At 45.9% G+C, this 21,070-nt stretch overlaps 1 protein-coding gene across 1 annotated transcript in view; it reads right to left on the bottom strand.

Annotated features, from left to right (window-relative positions):
* SLC4A4 (solute carrier family 4 member 4) overlaps positions 1-21,070 on the bottom strand; it is a 260,367-nt gene that overhangs the window by 6,464 nt on the left and 232,833 nt on the right. Inside the window, 4 exon segments of the mRNA XM_048482738.1 lie at positions 1,017-1,096; positions 9,557-9,718; positions 11,484-11,657; positions 15,006-15,074. Coding sequence (XP_048338695.1) covers positions 1,017-1,096; positions 9,557-9,718; positions 11,484-11,657; positions 15,006-15,074 — 485 coding nt within the window.

The following is a 21,070-nucleotide window of genomic DNA, read 5'->3' as shown; positions in this document are numbered from 1 at the left end:
AGAAGAATGAAAATCATAAATGAGAACTGATACGAAGAAGAAGAAGAAGAGTTTGGATTTATATCCCCCCCTTTCTCTCCTGCAGGAGACTCAAAGGGGCTGACAATCTCCTTGCCCTTCCCCCCCTCACAACAAACACCCTGTGAGGTAGGTGGGGCTGAGAGAGCTCCGAGAAGCTGTGACTAGCCCAAGGTCACCCAGCTGGCGTGTGTGGGAGTGCACATGCTAATCTGAATTCCCCAGATAAGCCTCCACAGCTCAGGTGGCAGAGCCGGGAATCAAACCCTGTTCCTCCAGATTAGGTACACGAGCTCTTAACCTCCTACGCCACTGCTGCTTGAAGCTACCAAGTCTGGATAAATCGTTATGTTAGGAAAGATGTAGAGCAGTGGCCACTTTAACCTGGCTAGCCCAACCTCCTCAAATCTCAGAAGCTAAGCAGGAGTCTGTCTAAACCCCTTGTTAAGTCATCTATCTGGGCCACCGCTATATCGCCTGGCAGTGAATCCCACATTTTCATCACTCATTTAGTGTTGCGATAATCCAAACCAAATGTACGACTCCATTATCAAACAGTGAACTAAACAGACCTTAAGAAGAAGAGTTTGGATTTATACCCCATCTTTCTCTCCTGTAAGGAGACTCAAGGTGGCTTAGAAGCTCCTTTCCCTTCCTCTCCTCACAACAGATATCTTGTGAGATAGGTGGGGCTGAGAGAGTTCTGAGAGACCTGTGACTACCCCAAGGTCACCCAGCAGGAATGTAGGAGTGTGGAAACACATCTGGTTCACCAGATAAGCCTCTGCCACTCAGGTGGAAGAGTGGGGAACCAAACCCGGTTCTCCAGATTAGAATCCATCTGCTCTTAACCACTACACCATACTGGCTCCAGTCCAGATGCAAAGTAACCAACCTCAACACTGAACGCACCATCCACCGTTCCACTCCCAAAGCCATAGAGCTGCATTACAAACAACATCACACCACACCACAACACACACCACAACACACATTACCTTGGCATCATGTGGGAGTGCAGGTAAGGAAAATTATCAGCATGATGTATGTCGTTCAAGGAATGTTGGTGATTTTTCTCCTTTGAAAAACCAAACAAAAGACACCATTGTCACTGCTGGGTAACAGCTACAAATTCCCTAGCATTGTGTGTGTTGCTGGACAAGTGTCTTCCAACAAGTCATAGGGACAGGAATATCCAGAGTGAGAAGTTGCATAAATTTGGGGTGGTCAGGTCTTGCTTTCAGAAGACATGCGTCACCCACACGTCACCATGAAGCCCAGACCAAAAGGAAGGAGAGGATGACCAGCAAACCAGCAGTGAAGCAGCACATCACAGAGTGTCATCTGAGAGGGTCTCAGACAGACCATCTTGCTTGCAAACTGTCAAACTTACGCTTGTAAGTGAGCCCAGAAATATATTTTGCCGCACAAATACACAACAGGGAATTTCTGGGATCACCATTAATATTCATAACCTTGGTATTCAGTTCTCTCTCCTGCTGCAGGTTTGCCTTAACAAGCTATAGTCACACACACACACACACAAATCTTTGCAAGTCCACCTGGAGCAGTGGTGGGATCCAAAAATTTTAGTAACAGGTTCCCGTGGTGGTGGGATTCAAACTGTGGCATAGCCCCAATGGGGCTGGGCGGGGCACGATGGGGGCGTGGCCAGGCATTCCGGGGGCGGGCCATTCCTGGGCGGGGCTGTGGCAAGGACGCAGCCGCTGCGCCAGTCCTTGGGCGGGAAACGAATGCACGCAGGTGCAGGCTGCCACGCACCCCGGTGCACCTCCTGCTAGACTGCTTCAAGTTCTGCGCGCTACTGCTGAGAGGAGGGGCGTGACTAAGGCAAAAATCACGTGGCAAAATCACCAATGAGTAACCCCCTCAGAGCACACACAAAAAAATTAGTAACCTACTCTTGGGAACCTGTGAGAACCTGCTGGATCCCACCTCTGACCTGGAGGTGAGAATCTGTTGTGGCAATTAAGCTAGATCTTGGAAAGAATTTAAGCTCAAGATTTGGGGAGCGGGATAGTAAAGGAGAGCCAAAATATTTCAGCCATTCAATGTCGACACTGGTTTTGGAAATATCTGCCACATTTCCAGAGAGTTAAACTTCTCATCCATTCTTTCAAAGCAAAACATTCATTTCCGAGACTCTGCGTGAATCTTTGGAGAAACACACACCAAACTACAGGACAGCCATCAGCCACAAGCGGCCTCAGATATTCCAGTCTGATCAGGAAAGTTTAAACAACAGAAAACGCACAAGGAAGCAACAGGGTAATGTGCACTCTTCAAAAATGAAAACGACAATCACGTCGCAAGCTTTAGCACAAAATTTAAGATTGAAGGAGAAGGAAGCCAACGTAACCCCAAGCCACCTAGAAGAAGACAAGCGTGTTAATGCTGCAGTATGATTCACAAGAGGATGCCCTTTTCAAAATTAAGGAACGGCACAGAGGAGAAACTAGGACACTGAAGGCTGGATTGGCGGTGACTGATTGGATCCTAAGGAAACAAACAGCAGTAGACAGTGTTGCGGGTTCTAGAGACGGTTAGCCAGCAAGGGACACTAAAGGAAATTGTTAAAAAGAGTAAACGCAGCCACAGGGGGATAGGAGGAGGAGTCAGTATTGAACCAGAAATGAACTGGATGGTTTTTGGAAAGTTAGACACAGAGAGCGAGAGAAAGAGAGCTAGCCATTGACCTGTTAGCAGCTGGATTAAAGGAAGTTAAAGTGGAGGCACAACGAAAGAGAGGAAAGGGGGAAAAATAGCAGGGAAACCCCCACAAATGAAAGTGTAAAAATAACATTTGAAAAGCCAACAAAAAAAAAATTCACATGCTGCGGAAAAAGGCTGGGTAAAAATATATATATATAAACACGGAAATGGAAAAAAAATAGACAAAAACATCTACTGAACGGATAAATTTGTTTCAAGAAAGGTAGATAAATATATGTATATGCAGATATATGGATATATATCTATACATATCACTTTATATCTGCTTTTTTTTGGCAGCGAAAATTCAGACTGAAGCAGGCATGCAAGAGGTTAGTTCTACTCACTGTCGGAAGGTTTGCTATCACTTAGGAAAGGCTCTTGTTCCATGATGTCCATTGGAATTTTAATACTTGGGACATTTTCTGAGTAAGGGCAGTCGGACTGTGAAAGAAACGGGCACAAAAATGCTTAGAATGCTTCCGCCTCGCTCACGCTTTCTCTCTTTCTCACTCTCCCCACAGATTATCCGCAGAACGTACCAGTACCAACTCTGGCATTTGAGGGATTCTGTTGGCAGTTAAAGAAGTAATCACACAACACACTTCAGTGTGCTTTACGGACAACAAACGTACTCTTTGAAGGAAGGTTGATTCCACACTGGGCAAATATAATGGCTGCCGGACTCTATATAACCCATTTTTTGAGTGGGGGGACTTCGCACAGGTCCCGCCCCCCACCCCCCACCCCGAAACGCACCTGCCCTGTTTCATTTCCCCCAACCTGTTTTTTTTTAATTGCTAACTAGCAATCCTTTTGAAAAATCCTGGGTTGAAAAAGAAGAGTTTGGATTTATGTCCCACCTTTCTCTCCTGTAAGGAGTGCAAAGATAGCCTACAAACTCCTTTTCCTTCCCATCCCCACAACAGACACCTTGTGAGGTAGGTGTGGCTCAGCGAGTTCAGAGAGAACTGTGACTAGCCCAAGGTGAACCAGCAGGAATGCAGGAGTGCGGAAACACATCTGGCTCACCAGATAAGCCTCTGCCACTCAGGTGGAGGAGTGGGGAATCAAACCCGGTTCTCCAGATTAGAATTTACCTGCTCTTAACCACTACCCCACACTGGTTGGAGCTGCTGCTGTATGAACAGCCAGGCAGGAAGAACTTTGTATTGTCGAAGGCTTTCACGGCCGGAATCACTTGGGTGCTGTGTGGTTTCCGGGCTTTATGCAGTGGGTTCTATGCTAGAACATGGCCATACAGCCCGGAAACCACACAGCACCCAGGAAGAACTTTATTTCCTTAACCCTCCCTCCCGCTGCACCGGCATCAGTCAGCAAGAATTCACCGGCCCTTTTTATATTTCTTTGCATGTTGCATCTGCGCAGCTACTCAGGTGCAGACGGTCGTATCGTGGGACGATTGGCGTGGCTGCAGGGGTTTATTTCTGCATGTCTGCGTAGCTACGCATGTGTTGCAGGAAATTAAAAGAGAGAGAAGCATCTCCATGCGAAGGCACAAAGGCAACCCGGATCGTTCCCATGGGCTCAAATCGCTTCCTGCACGGCATGCATGCAAATGGGAAGAGAGGAGAATGGTTTCCTTTATCACAACGGCAACCCCGTTATACATTTGCTGTGTGGAATAGACCAAATCCTCAAAACCTTCAGGGTGTGGGGATGTACACTGATGTTTAATTATTTACCACATCTCACTCCAAGGAGCTCAAGGGGGTTACTGTAGGGAAGAATTGGTTCCCAAATTGGCCCATTTTCTCCTTCCCAGCCCATTTCCCCTTCACGGGAGCCTATCAGGTTTCCTTCTGTTATTTTCCACTATATACCAACTTGAGCTCATTGGCTGAAAGGGGATATAGAAATGTAATAAATACACAAAAACAAGACGCTAACGGCTCTAGAGGAGCTATCTATGGTTACTGGAAGGCAATAATATCCTGCTAATTAAGCTGACGTGTTGGGCTTCTAGAAGGGCATTCAGCGGAACCTCAGAAAGATTCTAGGGCAGATGATAAGCAAAAAGAAGAAGTCTCTTTGTTGAGTTGACCGTGATGCATCTCTGCAGCGCAAAGGGTGGTGGCAGCACCGTAAGGGCGCTCAATCCACTTGTGAAGCATCTCCGCAGTTTTATGGGGGCAAAACAGCGCCTTCCTTGGCAAGTAGGTGACCATGGGCCAATTTAGTGATAGTGTAGGCCCCTTTCTCGACTCCCTCCACACTTCCCGTCCTCTGGTGATAAACAGTGCCCCTCAAAACTACTGATGGGGCAGAGAGTCAAAGCCAACCAGCCACACTGAACCCTAAGGCAGAAGATCCAAAACCACACTGCTTTCCTTCAAGATAACAAATATCAACAATCGCCCCACTCCTTTTCTTCCTGCCTCAAAGCCCCCTAAGCCTCTGACGCTCTGTTTAATAGTAAGCCCGACAGCGGGGAGAAGCGGTGGCTCAGTGGTAGATCACCTGATTTGAATACAAAAAGTAGCAGGTTTAAGTGCCTGATGCTACTACTACACAACAGGGGTTTGCCAGACCTTTTTTCTTGGGCCCAAGAGCCACAGACAGTCAACAGAAGAAGAAGAAGAAGAAGAAGAAGAAGAAGAAGGAGGAGGAGAAGAAGAAGAAGAAGAAGAAGAAGAAGAAGAAGAAGAAGAAGAAGAAGAAGAAGGAGAAGAAGAAGAAGAAGAAGAAGAAGAAGAAGAAGAAGAAGAAGAAGAAGAAGAAGAAGAAGAAGAAGAAGAAGAAGAAGAAGAAGAAGAAGAAGAAGAAGAGGAGGAGGAGGAGGAGGAGAAGAAGAAGAGGAAGAGGACGAAGAGGAAGAGGAAGAGGAAGAAGAAGAAGAAGAAGAAGAAGAAGAAGAAGAAGAAGAAGAAGAAGAAGAAGAAGAAGAAGAAGAAGAAGAAGAAGAGTTTGAATTTATACCCCACCTTTCTCTCCTGTAAGTAGACTCAAGGTGGCTCACAAGCTCCTTTCCCTTCCTCTCCCCACAACAGACACCTTGTGAGGCAGGTGGGGCTGAGAGAGCTCTGAAGAACTATGACTAGCCCAAGGTCACCCAGCAGAAATGTAGGAGTGCAGAAACACATCTGGTTCACCAGATAAGCCTCAGTCACTCAGGTGGAGGAGTGGGGAATCAAACCCCTTCTCCAGATTAGAATCCAACTGTACTTAACCACTACACCACGATGAACAGATTTCCAGCTGGCCCTGGTCCTACCAGACTCTGGATTTATTAAGCTAGAAATGCAAAGACGACAGGTTTTAGTTCAGCAACTTCACGAGGGTCTCCACTTAAACTTCAGGGTGACCTGAAAGCAATGAGTAACATGTTCACAGCTGCCCAGTAACACTGTTTTTTTCCCTCCCCTCTTTTGATGCTTCTGGAAACAAGCCACATGGATGGAGCTGGGAAAAATAAAATGTCTCCTTCTGCCTTAATATGTTGTGGCAGCAGTTGTGGGAACACCCCACCTTGTCCCCCTCTAGCTGGCAATGGTCTTGTTCAAGTCAGATTCAGCCCATGCGTTGCAAGCCCCCTAGATTTGGAGCCTCAATTGCAAGCCCCCTAGATTTGGCTGCCTTTGGGAGAAAAATACATACCAGATGGCTTTCCCTCTAACTTACCTGGGTGAGGTGGGTTTGCTGAGCGCTGACTCCCCAGTGCTTGGCGCTGCCATTTCTGGTGGCGACTCCTGGGCTTGCCCACGACCCCTTACCGCTCTGCAGCTGGGTCATCAAAAGTGCTGCTTCTATTTAGAGGGAGCTAAATTCATGGAATGACAGCGGCGCTTTGGGGGGCGCGACAGCGGCAGCGTCGGGGCGGCTGCGTTGTTGCCGCTCCTGTAGTGGGGAGTGCCGGGGAACCCCGCGCTACTTGGGGAGAGTAGCGCGCAGCAGCAGGTAAGTGGGGAAACGACCACAGATAGAGCACCTTTCTGCTTTCATGCCCCACGTATATGTTGGCGTCATATTGAATCCTGCGGAAAAATTATCTGAAGGACCGTGTGATCCATTTTCCTCCGGAACATGAAAGAACGAAAAGCAACTCAGCAAGCGGTAAGGCACAAGGTCAGGTAAGCGCACATACGACGTTCCAGAGCTCGAGACTACGTTTCCTCATGGATCAACATGGCGGACATGCCCTCTTGTGATTGCCGTTTTTCAAATTAGGATTGCCAATGGCCAATGCAATGTAGAATGCCGCTGAACAAGGTGACCCTTTTGTGAGAATCTGGGATGGGGTTGGGAAAGGAATAAAGAATTACTCAGGAATATTTCCTTTTCCGTTAGGGCGTAAGCCTGCCAAGGGGCTCTTATGTCCTGAAAAGCAGAGTAAGAAGAAAATAAGAAGGAAGTCAAAAGCTGGCCAAAGCAAACAAAGTTGAGCAACTGCCTGTTGTGGATTTTCCAGAATGTGTGGCTGTGGTATGGTAGTTTTCAATGTTTCGCCCACAGCTACAGCTGGCATCTTCAGAGGAACATCACACCATGTGTGGCTATGGTCACTACCAGACCACAGACACACATCCCCAAAAAATCACAACAGGCAGTTGTTTCTGGCCATGAAAGCACTCAACAGCACAAAGGAGACTGACTTCACAAGCAAGGAAGAGGACAGAGTTTTGTGTTTTGGCAGACTTTGATAAGGCAGCTGAGGTAAAGCTCTGAGAAACCGAGCCTCCGTTCCTCCTCCAAACCAAGTTCGGGACCATAATTTAAGAATGGTGAGACAGAAAAGCTGGGATTTGCATGCCTGAAGGAGTGGTTCCACATTGAAGAGACTCTGGCACCTTCCGCACAAGCAAAATAATGCGTTTTCAAACCACTTTCACAACTGTTTGCAAGTGGATTTTGCTATTCCGCACAGCTTCGAAGAGCACTGAAAGCAGTTTGAAAGTGCATTATTCTGCATGTGCGGAATGAGCCTCTGATATGGACCGCCCTAATGTGTGAAGTGAGTGATCGTGAGAGCTGGCAGCAGGAATTCTGGGATTGAGTCAGAGGAAGGAGGAAGTGTCGCATCCCAGGGATTTATGAACCCCTAGTCACGTGATCCATCTTTCCCACTGCACCCTGCAACCAAGAAAAGTGGTGACTGTCTTGTGTGAATTTCCCTTTCGAATTGGGCATTGCAGGAGAAAGAATCAACTCGGCAACAGTGTGCTGCTGCAGGAGCAATTATTCCCCTTCAGAGCAAAAGAAAATGGATAGTTTTGGGTGCAATGACCCCACCTGCAGTCAGACAAGCGGGAGACACTCTTTGCATTTGGCTGGAGGCCCGAGATATGCAGTGGGAGATGGCCACCAGAAAGGGGTGGCAATGCTAGGACTCTGGTAATCAGAAATTGTTTTCTATCTCTGCTTCTGTTATTTGCTCTGATAATTACTAAGTCAACGGAACAGTTGGACACTCATGAAGCAGAGTGTGCTCGTAAGAAAAAGTGTGAGTTGTCAAGAAAAGATAAGGCTGGCGGCATTGGAAGAATCCTCTTTTAGTGGAACGCCCAGTTGTCAACGCAGGTGCTACCTATCCAGTGGGGGTAAGTTCCACGGGCAATTAGAACAGGCCTTGTGCACTTCTGCTGCATGCACATTTTTAGAAGTTTTATTCTGAGTCAGCAATAAAACCCGTTGTGCGACAAAATACAACGGGCTCTAGAAAACTGAGTAATCGTCAATAGGTCTTTCATGCGTTCACATCTGTGTGCTCTGTCTCCTCCACTCATGTGCCGGCACAGATGTTTGAAAAGTGAGTCATTGCCACCATGCCTTGCTTTTTATATACATAGAACAAGTGATGGCCCTGCACCGCTAGCCATGATGGCAGGCAGCTAGTCGGAAATCTCATGTTGGAAATTTTAGCATGCATTGCCCCCCTACTGTCTGCGTCCCCTGGCAGAATCACGGAACACACACAACTCTGAGCAGAAGGGATGCCACACTTGCTCAAGGCCAAAGGTCCAACAAGTCCAGCATCTTGTCTCTGTTGTCACAGACACATGTACACAAGAATACATATACAGGATCAGACCACTGGTTCACCTAGTCCAGTATCCTATCTCATACAGTGGCCAAGGACTGCCCTGGAAGGACCACAAAACGTGTTGTAAGAGGTCAAGGCCTCTTCCTGACACTGTCTCCTAGGATACTAGGAGCTTTCCTTCCTCTGAATATGGGAGCTCCCACAACCATGGCTAGTAGCCACTGATGGACCTCTCCACCATGAATCTGGCTCACCCCCTTTTAAAACACATCCATTGTCACGGCCATCATCATGTCCACAGGCAGTGAATTTCAGTTTAATTATTGTACGCATTGGGTCAAGAAAACATTTCATTTTGTCTGACCTGGATGGGTTTCCCATCAATTGCAATGGGTGCCCCCAACCCTACTATTTGGGTGCCTCTTGAGATCTGTCTAAATTCTGCAGGGCCTGGAAGATGGAACTTCCACCAGGCCTATAGTTGAGGGTAGCAACCGGGTTGGGTTCATCTTGGCTGTGTCCTTATATTTTATAGTTTGAGTGTATAATATGGGAATCAGGCTGAACATTTTAGTATTTAAGTTTGACCCCTGGTTGGGGCTTTGAAAGCGCTATGTGTTGTATATGATTTATTGCAGCGTGTTAGAATGTTGCACAACGCCGTGTCAAAGAGTGTGGGGTAGAAATCCAATCAACCAATCAAATGATGGGGAAAGACGGGAGGAGGCTGAAAGCATTGCGGTGGGGTACCCTCATCCCAACCCAAAACTAAAACCTGGCAAAAGAGGGTGAAAACAGCCTTACATCGTCATTGTCGCTGTCCAAGCTGCCCTTCTTCTTTTTCTTCTTCTTCTCGTCTTCTTTCTTCTTCTTATCTTTCTCTGGAATGACGTCGTCGAGGAAACTGAGGTCATGCTGGGAGAAGAGGTAGTCCATAGCCTTCCGGACTGCCACCAGGGCCAGGATCTGACAGGACAGAATTCAGGAGTCCCTTAAACTGGCATGGAGACATTTTCTCACAGCTGACATCCAAGCTCACCTGCTTGGATACCCCTCATCCAGCACACCTTGCCCCTTCCTTTTTGCCTTCTCCACTGGCAAAGAGAGTTAATAGTACATAAGAACATAAGAACAAGCCAGCTGGATCAGACCAGAGTCCATCAAGTCCGGCTCTCTGCTACTCGCAGTGGCCCACCAGGTGCCATTGGGAGCTCATGTGCAGGATGTGAAAGCAATGGCCTTCTGCGGCTGTTGCTCCCGAGCACCTGGTCTGTTAAGGCATTTGCAACCTCAGATCAAAGAGGATCAAGATTGGTAGCCATAAATCGACTTCTCCTCCATAAATCTGTCCAAGCCCCTTTTAAAGCTATCCAGGTTAGTGGCCATCACCACCTCCTGTGGCAGCATATTCCAAACACCAATCACACGTTGCATGAAGAAGTGTTTCCTTTATTAGTCCTAATACATCTGAAATCTGAGCTGCTGTTAGGTACAAAGTCAGGGTTGAGGTCGTAACTGAAAGCTCCCCAGATTCCAGCTTTGTGTTTCTCAAGACTCCACAAGTAAATGGGCACAGTGTCTGGGAGGATAACTTCGGCCTCCCATAGCAAACTGTGCTATTCATGTTGAAAACTTCTAGGGAGATAAAATAGAAGAAAAGGAATGACAGATGCAAGGAGGGAGTGACGGGGCTTTTAGCGCCTCAGAGCAGCTGGGTGGAAAGGCGCCTGGCTGCTCCAGGGCTCTGAAAGAAGCTTTTAACAACTGGTTCGCCGAACACAACAAAAAATTAGGTACCGGTTCTACCAAACTAGTGCGAACTGGCTGAATCCCACCACTGCAAAAGAAGAAATACCATCTTTCCCCCTGTTCTTTATCTCACGCTGGACACTTCTGCTTATATTTTGGGAAATAAAAAGCTACCAAGTTCCTATGTGCTCAAGGAGTTGGATAGTGGGGTGAGGAATTTCATTTCATTTCATTTATTGAACTTTGTACCCCGCTCTCCCCCATAGGGCTCAGAGTGGCTAACAACCCACAAAACAGACTAACAGAATCAAATATGAGCAATAAATAAATATGAACAGCAACAAGTATACCAAAACCATAACCCCAGCTTACCAAACATCACTAAACAGCATGTCAACAATATTAACATTTCTTAACGGAGTAACAAATAGCAAAAGCATATTAGCACTTAGCATAAAAATATAACTGCATCATACACGTAATAATATAACAATAAGATAACAGCTTGACCTCATCAGCAATTGTATATCAACAAGCCTGGCCCACCAATTACTACACTGTCTCAGATTCAAGGAAATCAGATCCAAGTATGTGAATCTTACTCCTTTACATTTACCCCATCTCCCCGATTTAATTAGATTACACTACTTGTTGGACAACCCTGATCCTTCTCTCTGTACGATAGTGGCAGACTTTCTCCTGGAAATTACTAAACGCCAATAGATTTCCTTCGACCTGTATTGTTTATGCTTTTTAATCTGTTTTTTATTACTGTTGTACTGTTGTCTATGCCAATAAAGGCTTGCTTCCTTCTATATCAACAAGCATGAAATAACAGCAAGACATAACACCACAATACCAATTATGGGGGACGTGGTGCCAGGCTGTCCTGGCTGCTCCTCCCCGCAGCCCCCAGGTGGTTGATAGCATCTCAGGTGGACCCAGGTTGAAGAGAAGACCCAACTGAAGAGAGCCAACCTACCATGACTGGGAATATGATAGCAGCCACTGTCGACTTGAGGATCCAAAGGAGAGCCAGGCACACTGCCTGGATGAAAGTGAAGAGATGCACCCGGCGGAGCGGGACGTGGCGCAGGTAGATAAAGTCAGGCTGGTGCTTGAGAGGCATCAGGAGCAGCTTCAGGCGGTCCATGAACTGGGGAGGGGAACAGAAAGAATGGATTTGTCTTGAATTTTATGATGCACCAATCCAGACAAAGCAAACAGTCCTTTCTGTCAAGCGGATTTTCAGAGCCTTGGGCCCTATGACCGCAGCTTAACTGTGAAACACTGGATCTCCAATGTACACAGGGAGCTCTCTTCGTTTCAATGTTGGAAACTGCTTTATGTACACACACAAAATACCCCCCCCCCCTTTATAGTGTATGCTTCCTAAGAAGACTGACTGGGTCTCCTCTTAGCAGCAAGTTAAACGCAGCTTCGCTGTGAAAGATTACATCTCCAAAGCACATGTGGAGTTCCCTTCAGTTCACGGCTTTTCCAGCAATGGCTGAAACTTCACCTTTGGAATGTCCTCCTCTTTGAAGCTTGCCGGGTGCCTAAATTCCTCGAAGGGCGAAGCCGAATTATTTCTTTCAGACTTTTAATTAAGGGATTCCGTTTTTAAAAGGTTTTTATAACAGTCAGTTCTAGCCTGAGAACCGCTTTAGGGCACTTAATTTTGTTGTGATGCCCCTTCCTTATTTTTAACAGCTTGTTTTATCGCCGATCATATTTATGTTGTCACTTTCATGATCTTTTTTGTATTCTGTTTAGTCTTTGAGTCACCGCAGAGAGGCAGTATAAGGTTATTGTTTAATTTTTTTCCCCTCTACATGTGAAATCCAGTTCTGTGGATCCTGCCGTTTGTGAAATCCAGCTTCCTATACGCATCACGTCTTGATTCTACTGTTTGATACTTGTGAAACCCAATTTGACTGCATTGTCCCTTATACTTATTATATTGGGCAGGGTGGTGGCGTTGCATTGTTTTTCAACTCTGTAATCTGTCTTGAGTCTCAACAAGAAATTTGCTGGCCTAATGGCCGTAATAAAACTGACTGACTGACTCAACAAGAAAGATGGATGATAAATTAAATAAATAAAGCAACAAACAGTGTTCCCCAAGCCTGGCTCTTGCCAGGAAAGGACCGTGTATAAATTCAATAAAATAAAAATAAATAAATCTCACTGACCCCTCTTAAGATTTCAGTAGTAACCAGAGGTGGGATCCAGCAGGTTCTCACCAGTTCCCAAGAGTGGGTTACTAATTATTTGTGCGTGCCGAGAGGGGGTTACTAATTGGGTCTGCTTTTCCATTAGAAATTCCATTAGGTCCAAAAATCATAAAGTCCTGTTGTTTCCTATGTGGCTGGTGAGCGAAGGTAGAAAACGGGATAATTCTCCCTGTTGGGCTGTTTTAAAAACATGCTTTAGAAATATGGTACAGTTCCTTGTTTAAGGAAAGTATCCTTCTTTTGATTTCTAGAAACAAAATTAAGTATGTCCCACGTCGGTCTCTGCGGTCTGCAGAGGCCAATCTGCTTGTGATCCCCGCCCCCTCTATGATGCGGCTGGCCTCCACTAGGGCCAGGGCATTCACGGCCCTGGCCCCTGCCTGGTGGAATGCTCTCCCTCCAGCTGTCCGGGCCCTGCGGGACCTTAATGAGTTCCCCAGGGCCTGTAAGACTGAGTTATTCCGCCGGGCCTTTGGGGAGACCAGCTGCTGATGAGGTGCCCGGAAACCATCTAAGGCCTGCTGTTCCCTTTTGTAGGAGTTTTTAATAGCTGGATGCCATCTGTATTTTAATTTTAATTTTATGGAAATTGAACGCTGCTTTTAATTTATATGTATTTTATGTATCCACTGCTTTGTTATTGTTGTACACTGCCCTGAGCCCTTCGGGGGAGGGCGGTATATAAGTGGAACAATAAATAAAATAAATAAATAAAAAGTATTAAGTATTTGACAGGCAGTCAATTAGAGGAGAAGTCGTTGTTTCTGTTGGCAGTAGACAATAGGACTTGCTATAATGAGTTTAAATTATGGACAGAAAGATACCAGCTGGAAATTAGGAACTTTTTTTTTACAGTAAGAGTTTTTTACAGTAACAGATAAATTATTAATGCCCCACCCAGGAATGCCTGGCCACGCCCCCGTCGTGCCCCGCCCAGCCCCATTGGCGCTACGCCACTGTTTGAATCCCAACCACCATGGGAACCTGTTACTAAAATTTTTGGATCCCACCACTGATAGTAACCCAAGTGTTTTGAATCATGTTTAGAAGCTCCAGCGCACGATGACTTTTCTGTGAAGTTAATGCTTTTGTAATAAGCTGAATGAAATGCAAACAACCTATGTAAAAGATGGCAAGTATAATGTTTCTTTCCATGATTGGAGTCCAGTAATGCCTTAAAAGGAGCCCCGGAGCTCAGAGTAGTCAGCTGCAATGCTACAGCCAAAGCTCCGCTCACGACCTGAGTTCGATCCCGACAGAAGTTGGTTTCAGGTAGCCAGTTTCAGGTGGACTCAAATTTCCAACCATCTGAGGTCAGTAAAATGAGTACTCAGCTTGCAGGGGGTAAAGTGTAGATGACTGGGGAAAAAGCAATGGCAAATCACCCTGTAAACACTATATAGTAAACGTTGTGAAGTGATATCTCCCTAAGGGTAAGTAATGGCCCGGTGCTTGCACAGCGAGCGTGATGTAGTGGTTAAGAGCAGGTGCACTTTAATCCGGAGAACCGGGTTTGATTCCCTGGTCTGCCACTTGAGCTGTGGAGACTTATCGGGTGAACCAGGTTAGCCAGTGCACTCCAATACGTGCCAGCTGGGTAACCTTGGACTAGTCACAGTTCTTCGGAGCTCTCTCAACCCCACCCACCTCACAGGGTGTTTGTTGGGGGGGGGGGGGGAGAAGGAGACTGTAAGCCCCTTTGAGTCTCCTTACAAATATAAATCCAAACTCTTCTTCTTCTTCAGAGGGGACTACCTTTACCTTTAATGCCTGAAAGAACAACAAGGTTTTCAGAGTGCCCTTTTTGAGAGCTGATACTCCCTCCTTCAGATACTAGATACAGAGGGAATTTTGACTCCTGAAAACTTGTACTCTGGAAACCTGGTTGATCTTTTAAGGTGCTACTGGACTAGAATATTCCTTTTCTGCAGTCCAGCATGGCTCCCCACCTGAGACATTTCTTTGCATGAAAATGTGGGAGAGGAGGAATGGGCCTGGGGTGGGGGGAGGGGGAATCATATTAGAAAAACAGTTCCAGATTAGTAGCTGCGCTGGTGCCTAGCAGGAAAACAGCACAAAATTTGCTTCTGGCCCCTTAACAACTGAGCGGTTACTAGCACCTCCATGCTTCTGTTGGCAACGAATGACCTGATTCACATGCATGAGAAAGAGGGTACTGGTTAATGTTTACCCCTTTCTTGGCAAAAGCCTTCGAAATGCCTGTTGCGCCTATCAGAAGGACCTTGGTTGCTATGGAGAAAACTTACCTGCACTCCATTAAGGGACGCGACGCCCATATATAGAAACACTCCGTAGAGAACAGGCATGGGAATAAACTAGAAGAGAGGAGAGAAAAAGAAGCAAATGAAGTCAGCCATGGTGGCAAACACAGATTGCCCACAGCTGAATATTTCAGAGCTGCTGAAATATATATGCACATTTATTGTACCCTCCATAACTGAGCCACGTGGCGTAGTGGTTAAGTGCTTGCACTGACACTCACACGGTCAAGAGTTCGAGCCCCCTGTGGGTCAGATATCCTGGCAGCTGGCTCATGGTCAACTCGGCCATCATCCATTCCTTGGTTGGTAAATGAGTACCTGGCTCATAGCTAGGGGGTAAAGAATAGCCGGGGAAAGCAATGGCAAACTACCCCACAAAAACGGCTTGCCTGTGAAATCACTGCTTGCAGTGGGACCCCAGGGTCGGACACGACTGAAGGGGAAACTGTACCTTTTTACCATAACTGAATATAATATGTTTGATCACAAGTGAACAGACTCCATTGAAAGTCCATGGAATTTGATACATTGAGGTAAGACAGGGGTCCCCAATCTTTCTAAGGCTGTGGGCACCTTTGGAATTCCAGTACAGGTGGGGATGCAACCCCAAAATGGACGCATAGCCAAAAATGCAGAGGAAGCCCATGTGCACAGGAGAAGAGGGGTAATTTTGAAAAAAATCCACTGGAAAAGAGAGTTCGGGAGGATAAAATGAGCACTGGTGGCAAGTGCCATGGAAACAGTACTATTTTAATCTGCATAGCCAATTGGATCTTCACTGGCCAATCAGCAGCCTTGCTGGGCAAAGCCCCACCCGGATCCGTCCACCTTCTAAAACATGTGGTGGAGCCAATAAAGATGTCATCAGGCACCGTGGCGCCCACAGCAATCGGGGACTCTGGTATAAGATCGATAGAACAACTAAGGACCCTTCTGCACATGCAGAATTAATGCACTTTCAATGCACTCTGCAGCTGGATTTCACTGTGCGAAAAAGAATAGAATAGAATCTTTATTGGCCAAGTGTGATTGGACACACAAGGAATTTGTCTCCGGTGCATATGCTCTCAGTGTACATAAAAGAAAAATACATTTGTCAAGAATCATAAGGTACAGCACTTAATGATTGTCATATAGGTCTAGTAAGCAATCAGGAAACAATCAATAGTAATAAAAACATAAAATGTAAAATCATAAAATAAAATGAAATGTCAGCACAGGCTATAGTCATACAGTCATAATTGGGAGGAGATGGGTAATAGGAATGATGAAAAAAGTAGTGCAGTAATTCGATCATAAATACATAACCAATAGTTTGACACTATCGAGAGAATCATTTGTTTAACCGAGTGATGGCATTCGGGAAAAAACTGTTCTTATGTCTAGTTGTCTTGGTGTGCAGTGCTCTGTAGCCACGCTTAGAGGGTAAGAGTTGAAACAGTTTATGTCCAGGATGCGAAATCATTAAATATTTTCACAGCCCTTTTTTTGACCCGTGCAGTATACAGGTCCTCACCAGATTGCAAGAGGTCTCAGGTTCAAAACCCTGCATCTCCAGTTAAAAGGGCTGCTTAGGAGGGGATATGAAGAGCTGCTGCCCAAGACCCTGGAGAGCAGCGCAGAGAGAAATGTCTGATGGGAGGGAAGCTTGGGACGGAGTCCTTTTGGCACCATGATTCTTCCAAGCACAAACCAAGCCTTTCCTATGGTGCAAGTCATTGGTCACAAGTTACATAGTAAGGTGTTAGGTCCTGGATCAGTGATCAAAAAGAGGACTCTAGGTTTTGAAACCAGAAATCTTTATTGGGTTGGCAACAGGTACTCAGCTTCAGAGAGCCAGTTCTAGTGATCCTTTTTTAAAAAATTTTTTATTGTATAGAGTATTATTATATTTGTTACAATCAATATGTTTGTTCCAACTATACATTTTTCCTTTTTCACCCCCTCCCCCCCTCTTTTCCATTGATTATTTCAAGCAAGCAGCAGAAGGTTCATTCTTCTTATTCTCTTGTTCCATGGTTCTTCGTTAAATCCGGCTTCTTCCATCCATTTTTCATACAATGTCCATAGCTTCATAATATCTTCTAGTTTCTCTTCTCTAGTGTATTTTTTGCCAGTCTCTCAAAAATCTCCAACTGTATTTGTTCCCAAATATATTCCAACCATTTTGAGACTGTCCATTTCTTGTTATCTTTCCAGCCCAACGCCAACACTGCGTGTGCTGCTCTAATCATTATTTTATACATTGGTTCCAAATTTCTGTTCACTCTTATATAATCTATTATCCCCACAATTATTAAATCATTGTTTACATCAATTTTTACTTTTACTAACTGTTCTACATATTTCAAAATATTCTCCCAAAACTTTTTTAGTTCTAGTGATCCTGGCTTTTAGAAGAAGAAGAGGAAGAGGAGGAGTTCGATTTATATCCCCCCTTTCTCTCCTGTAAAGAGACTCAAAAGGGCTGATGATCTCCTTTCCCTTCCCCCCCTCCCCCCACAGCAAACAAATGCTTCAAAGCAGAGGCGTAGCAAGGGGGGAAAGCACCTGGTGCACGGGTTCGTCCTCCGCCCCCTTCCTCCCTGGAACGCCTAGGGGAAGGGAAAGGAGTTTATAAGCCCCTTTGAGTCTCCTTACAGGAGAGAAAGGGGGGATATAAATCCAAACTCCTCCTCCTCTTCTTCTTCTTCTTCTTCTTCTTTGTCTGCTTCTTCTTCTTCTTCTTCTGACACAACGTCTCATTCTTTCCTCGTTGCGTAGGAAAAACATGTATGCCGGTGGAGAGAATGTGCAGATGAATGGAGACACTCCACATGACGGGGGCCACGGCAGCGGGGGCCACGGCGACTCTGAAGAATTGCAACGCACCGGCAAGTGAGTGTTGTCAGAAGGGGTCCTTTTGCTTCTGTGTGACAACCTCTGGGAGTGTCCTGGCATTCCAATATCTTTTGTACCCCGATCTCACGCTGATCGTGACGCGTTCTTCTCCCGCTCAGGTTCTTCGGTGGCCTAATCAAAGACGTCAAGCGAAAGGCGCCTTTCTTCGCCAGCGACTTCTACGACGCGTTCAACATCCAAGCCCTTTCTGCCATTCTCTTCATTTATCTGGCGACTGTGACCAACGCCATCACCTTTGGGGGACTGCTCGGTGACGCAACGGAGAACATGCAGGTTAGCCGTGGAGCTGGATAATAATGCTGCCTCCAACTATCGTTGCAGATGCAACAGGGTAGATGTAGTTTAAATATTTGCAAGGCTGACCCTTAGAGGAGCAACACAAAGAATTTGCGCCAAATATAGGATTGCCTGCAATGCATCAATCACGACACCCAGGAAAAGGGTGTTACGATAATATATTCATAAATATGAAGCTCAACCCAAAAAAGAAAGTACTTGTTAGAGAAGAGCAATGTGCACCAGTGGCAAAATTAATTGAAAGGGATTCAATTTCAAATGCGCATGCAGTGTTATCCAACAACATACAATGAAGTGATAATAACAAAAATCCGCAGAGATAGTCGGTGAGTAATACAGACTTCAAAGGCTTGTGGTGATGTCAGATGAATATTTTTGTAGAAAGTCACATAACTAGTTCGGCATTCTGAGATGGCTAATTGCACAGTCCAATGGTACAAGATCACCTAGTGCAGTGGTGGCGAACCTATGGCACGGGTGCCAGAGGTGGCACTCAGAGCCCTCTGTGTGGGCACTCGCGCACAGAGTTCATCATGTGGGAGGGGGGTGGAAAATCACCCCCCCCCACAAACACATATCTTGGCTGGCCTGGGCATGATCCTTTACCTGGGAGTAAGCTTGGTTGCTGGCAATGGGGCTTGCTTCTGAGTAAACCCTCCTAGGATCGCGATTCACGCACAGTTGCTTCACTAAGCTAACTCCTGAGTAACGCATGCCTCGGAGCCAACCATTTTTTCTAAACTAAAACCTCAGTATTCAGGTTAAATTGCCGTGTTGGCACTTTGCGATAAATAAGTGGGTTTTGGGTTGGGCACTCGGTCTCGAAAAGGTTCGCCATCACTGACCTAGTGTTTAATGGGGAGGGGGGGGGAGTGAAAAGTACTTGGAGGCTTCGTCCTGTCTGTTTTGGAAGCTCTGCCCCCACCTCCATCCTGGATTGTAACAAATAATGTGTAATGATGCAGACGGCTCCAACAGGAACCTGCTCAGTGTCGCTCTCCTTAATTTATATTGCCCCAGGGGTTTGTGCACTTGAATTGTGGGGAGGGGTCATGGCTAGGTGGTAGAGCATCAGTTTGGTATGCACGAAGTCCCGGGTTCAGTCCCCGGCATCTTCAGTTAAAGGACGACGTGATAGACCTCTATTTGAGACCTGAGAGAGCTTCCAGTCTGAGTAGGCAATACTTCATGGAACAAGGTTCTGATTCAGTGTGAGACAGTTTCATAAGAACATAAGAACTAGTCTGCTGGATCAGACCAGAGTCCATCTAGTCCAGCACTCTGCTACTCGCAGTGGCCCACCAAGTGCCTTCTTTGGGAGCTCACATGCAGGAAGTGAAAGCAGTGGCCTTCTGCTGCTGCTGCTGCTCCTGAGCACCTGGTCTGCTAAGGCATTTGCAATTTGAGATCAAGGAGGATCAAGATTGGTAGCCATAGATCGACTTCTCCTCCATAAATCTGTCCAAGCCCTTTTTAAAGCTATCCAGGTTAGTGACCATCACCACCTCCTGTAGCAGGATATTCCAAACACCAATCACACGTTGTGTGAAGAAGTGTTTCCTTTTATTAGTCCTTCCCCCCAGCATTTTCAATGAATGCCCCCTGGTTCTAGTATTGTGAGAAAGAGAGAAAAATTTCTCTCTGTCAACATTTTCTACCCCATGCATAATTTTATAGACTTCAATCATATCCCCCCTCAGACGTCTCCTCTCCAAACTAAAGAGTCCGAAATGCTGCAGCCTCTCCTCATAAGGAAGGTGCTCCAATCCTTCAATCATCCTCGTTGCCCTTCTCTGCACTTTTTCTATCTCTTCGATATCCTTTTTGAGATGTGGCGACCAGAACTGAACACAGTACTCCAAGTGCGGTCGCACCACTGCTTTATATAAGGGCATGACAATCCTTGCAGTTTTATTATCAACTCCTTTCCTAATGATCCCCAGCATAGAGTTTGCCTTTTTCACAGCTGCCATGCATTGAGTTGACATTCCCATGGAACTATCAACTAAGACGCCCAAATCCCTCTCCTGGTCTGTGACTGATAGCACTGACCCCTGTAGCGTGTATGTGAAGTTTGGATTTTTTGCCCCTATGTGCTTCATGTTTCATGTGTTTATGTGTTTATGGTACAGTCCTTCACATACAGTTTCATGTGTTTATGGTACAGTCCTTCACATTCCGGGGGTCTAAACCTTGGTAGGCCTCGGTTTAGACTGAGAGTTTCTTGATGTAGATTTAATTCAGTGTAATATTCCCTGCCCACCAAAAAGGAACCAAAGAATGCTGTCCGGGAACAATAATTCAAATTTGAGAACAGAACTTCCTACTTGCCAGAGCAGTGATTCTCAACCAGGGTTCCGTGGGGTACCATGAGCACGTCCCAGGGGTACCATGACAATGCTACCGCCTGCCCCCCCCCCACCGGAATCAAATGGATTTTGAAGGGGGGGGGGGGTTGGAAGCTTCATGGGCTCCCTTTAAACAACACTGAAAAACAGCATTGTTTTATTTGCCTAAATTCGGTGTGGATGGGGGGGTAGATTTTATTTATTTATTTATTTATTTATTTATTTATTTATTTATTTATTTATTTATTATTTCGATTTTTATACTGCCCTCTCCCCGAGGGAGAACTCCCCCCAATCCATGTCGAATTTAGGCAAACAAGCAACGCGGTTGTAGATGCTGCTTTCCCTCCCCTCCCCCTGCTTGCCACTCCCCCCACCTACAGGCCAAAAATGGAAAAAAACCTAAAAAATGCAAAAAAAAAATCAAATGAACCTCAGGGGTACCCTGAGATATGAGGAGCGAGGTCAAGGGTACCACGATGTCGAAAAGGTGGGAAACACTGT

The sequence above is a fragment of the Sphaerodactylus townsendi genome, unplaced genomic scaffold (assembly GCF_021028975.2).
Source record: "Sphaerodactylus townsendi isolate TG3544 unplaced genomic scaffold, MPM_Stown_v2.3 scaffold_20, whole genome shotgun sequence".
NCBI lineage: Eukaryota > Metazoa > Chordata > Lepidosauria > Squamata > Sphaerodactylidae > Sphaerodactylus > Sphaerodactylus townsendi.
Note: the sequence above shows the minus strand (reverse complement) of the source record. Positions and strands in the feature narration are given on the sequence as shown.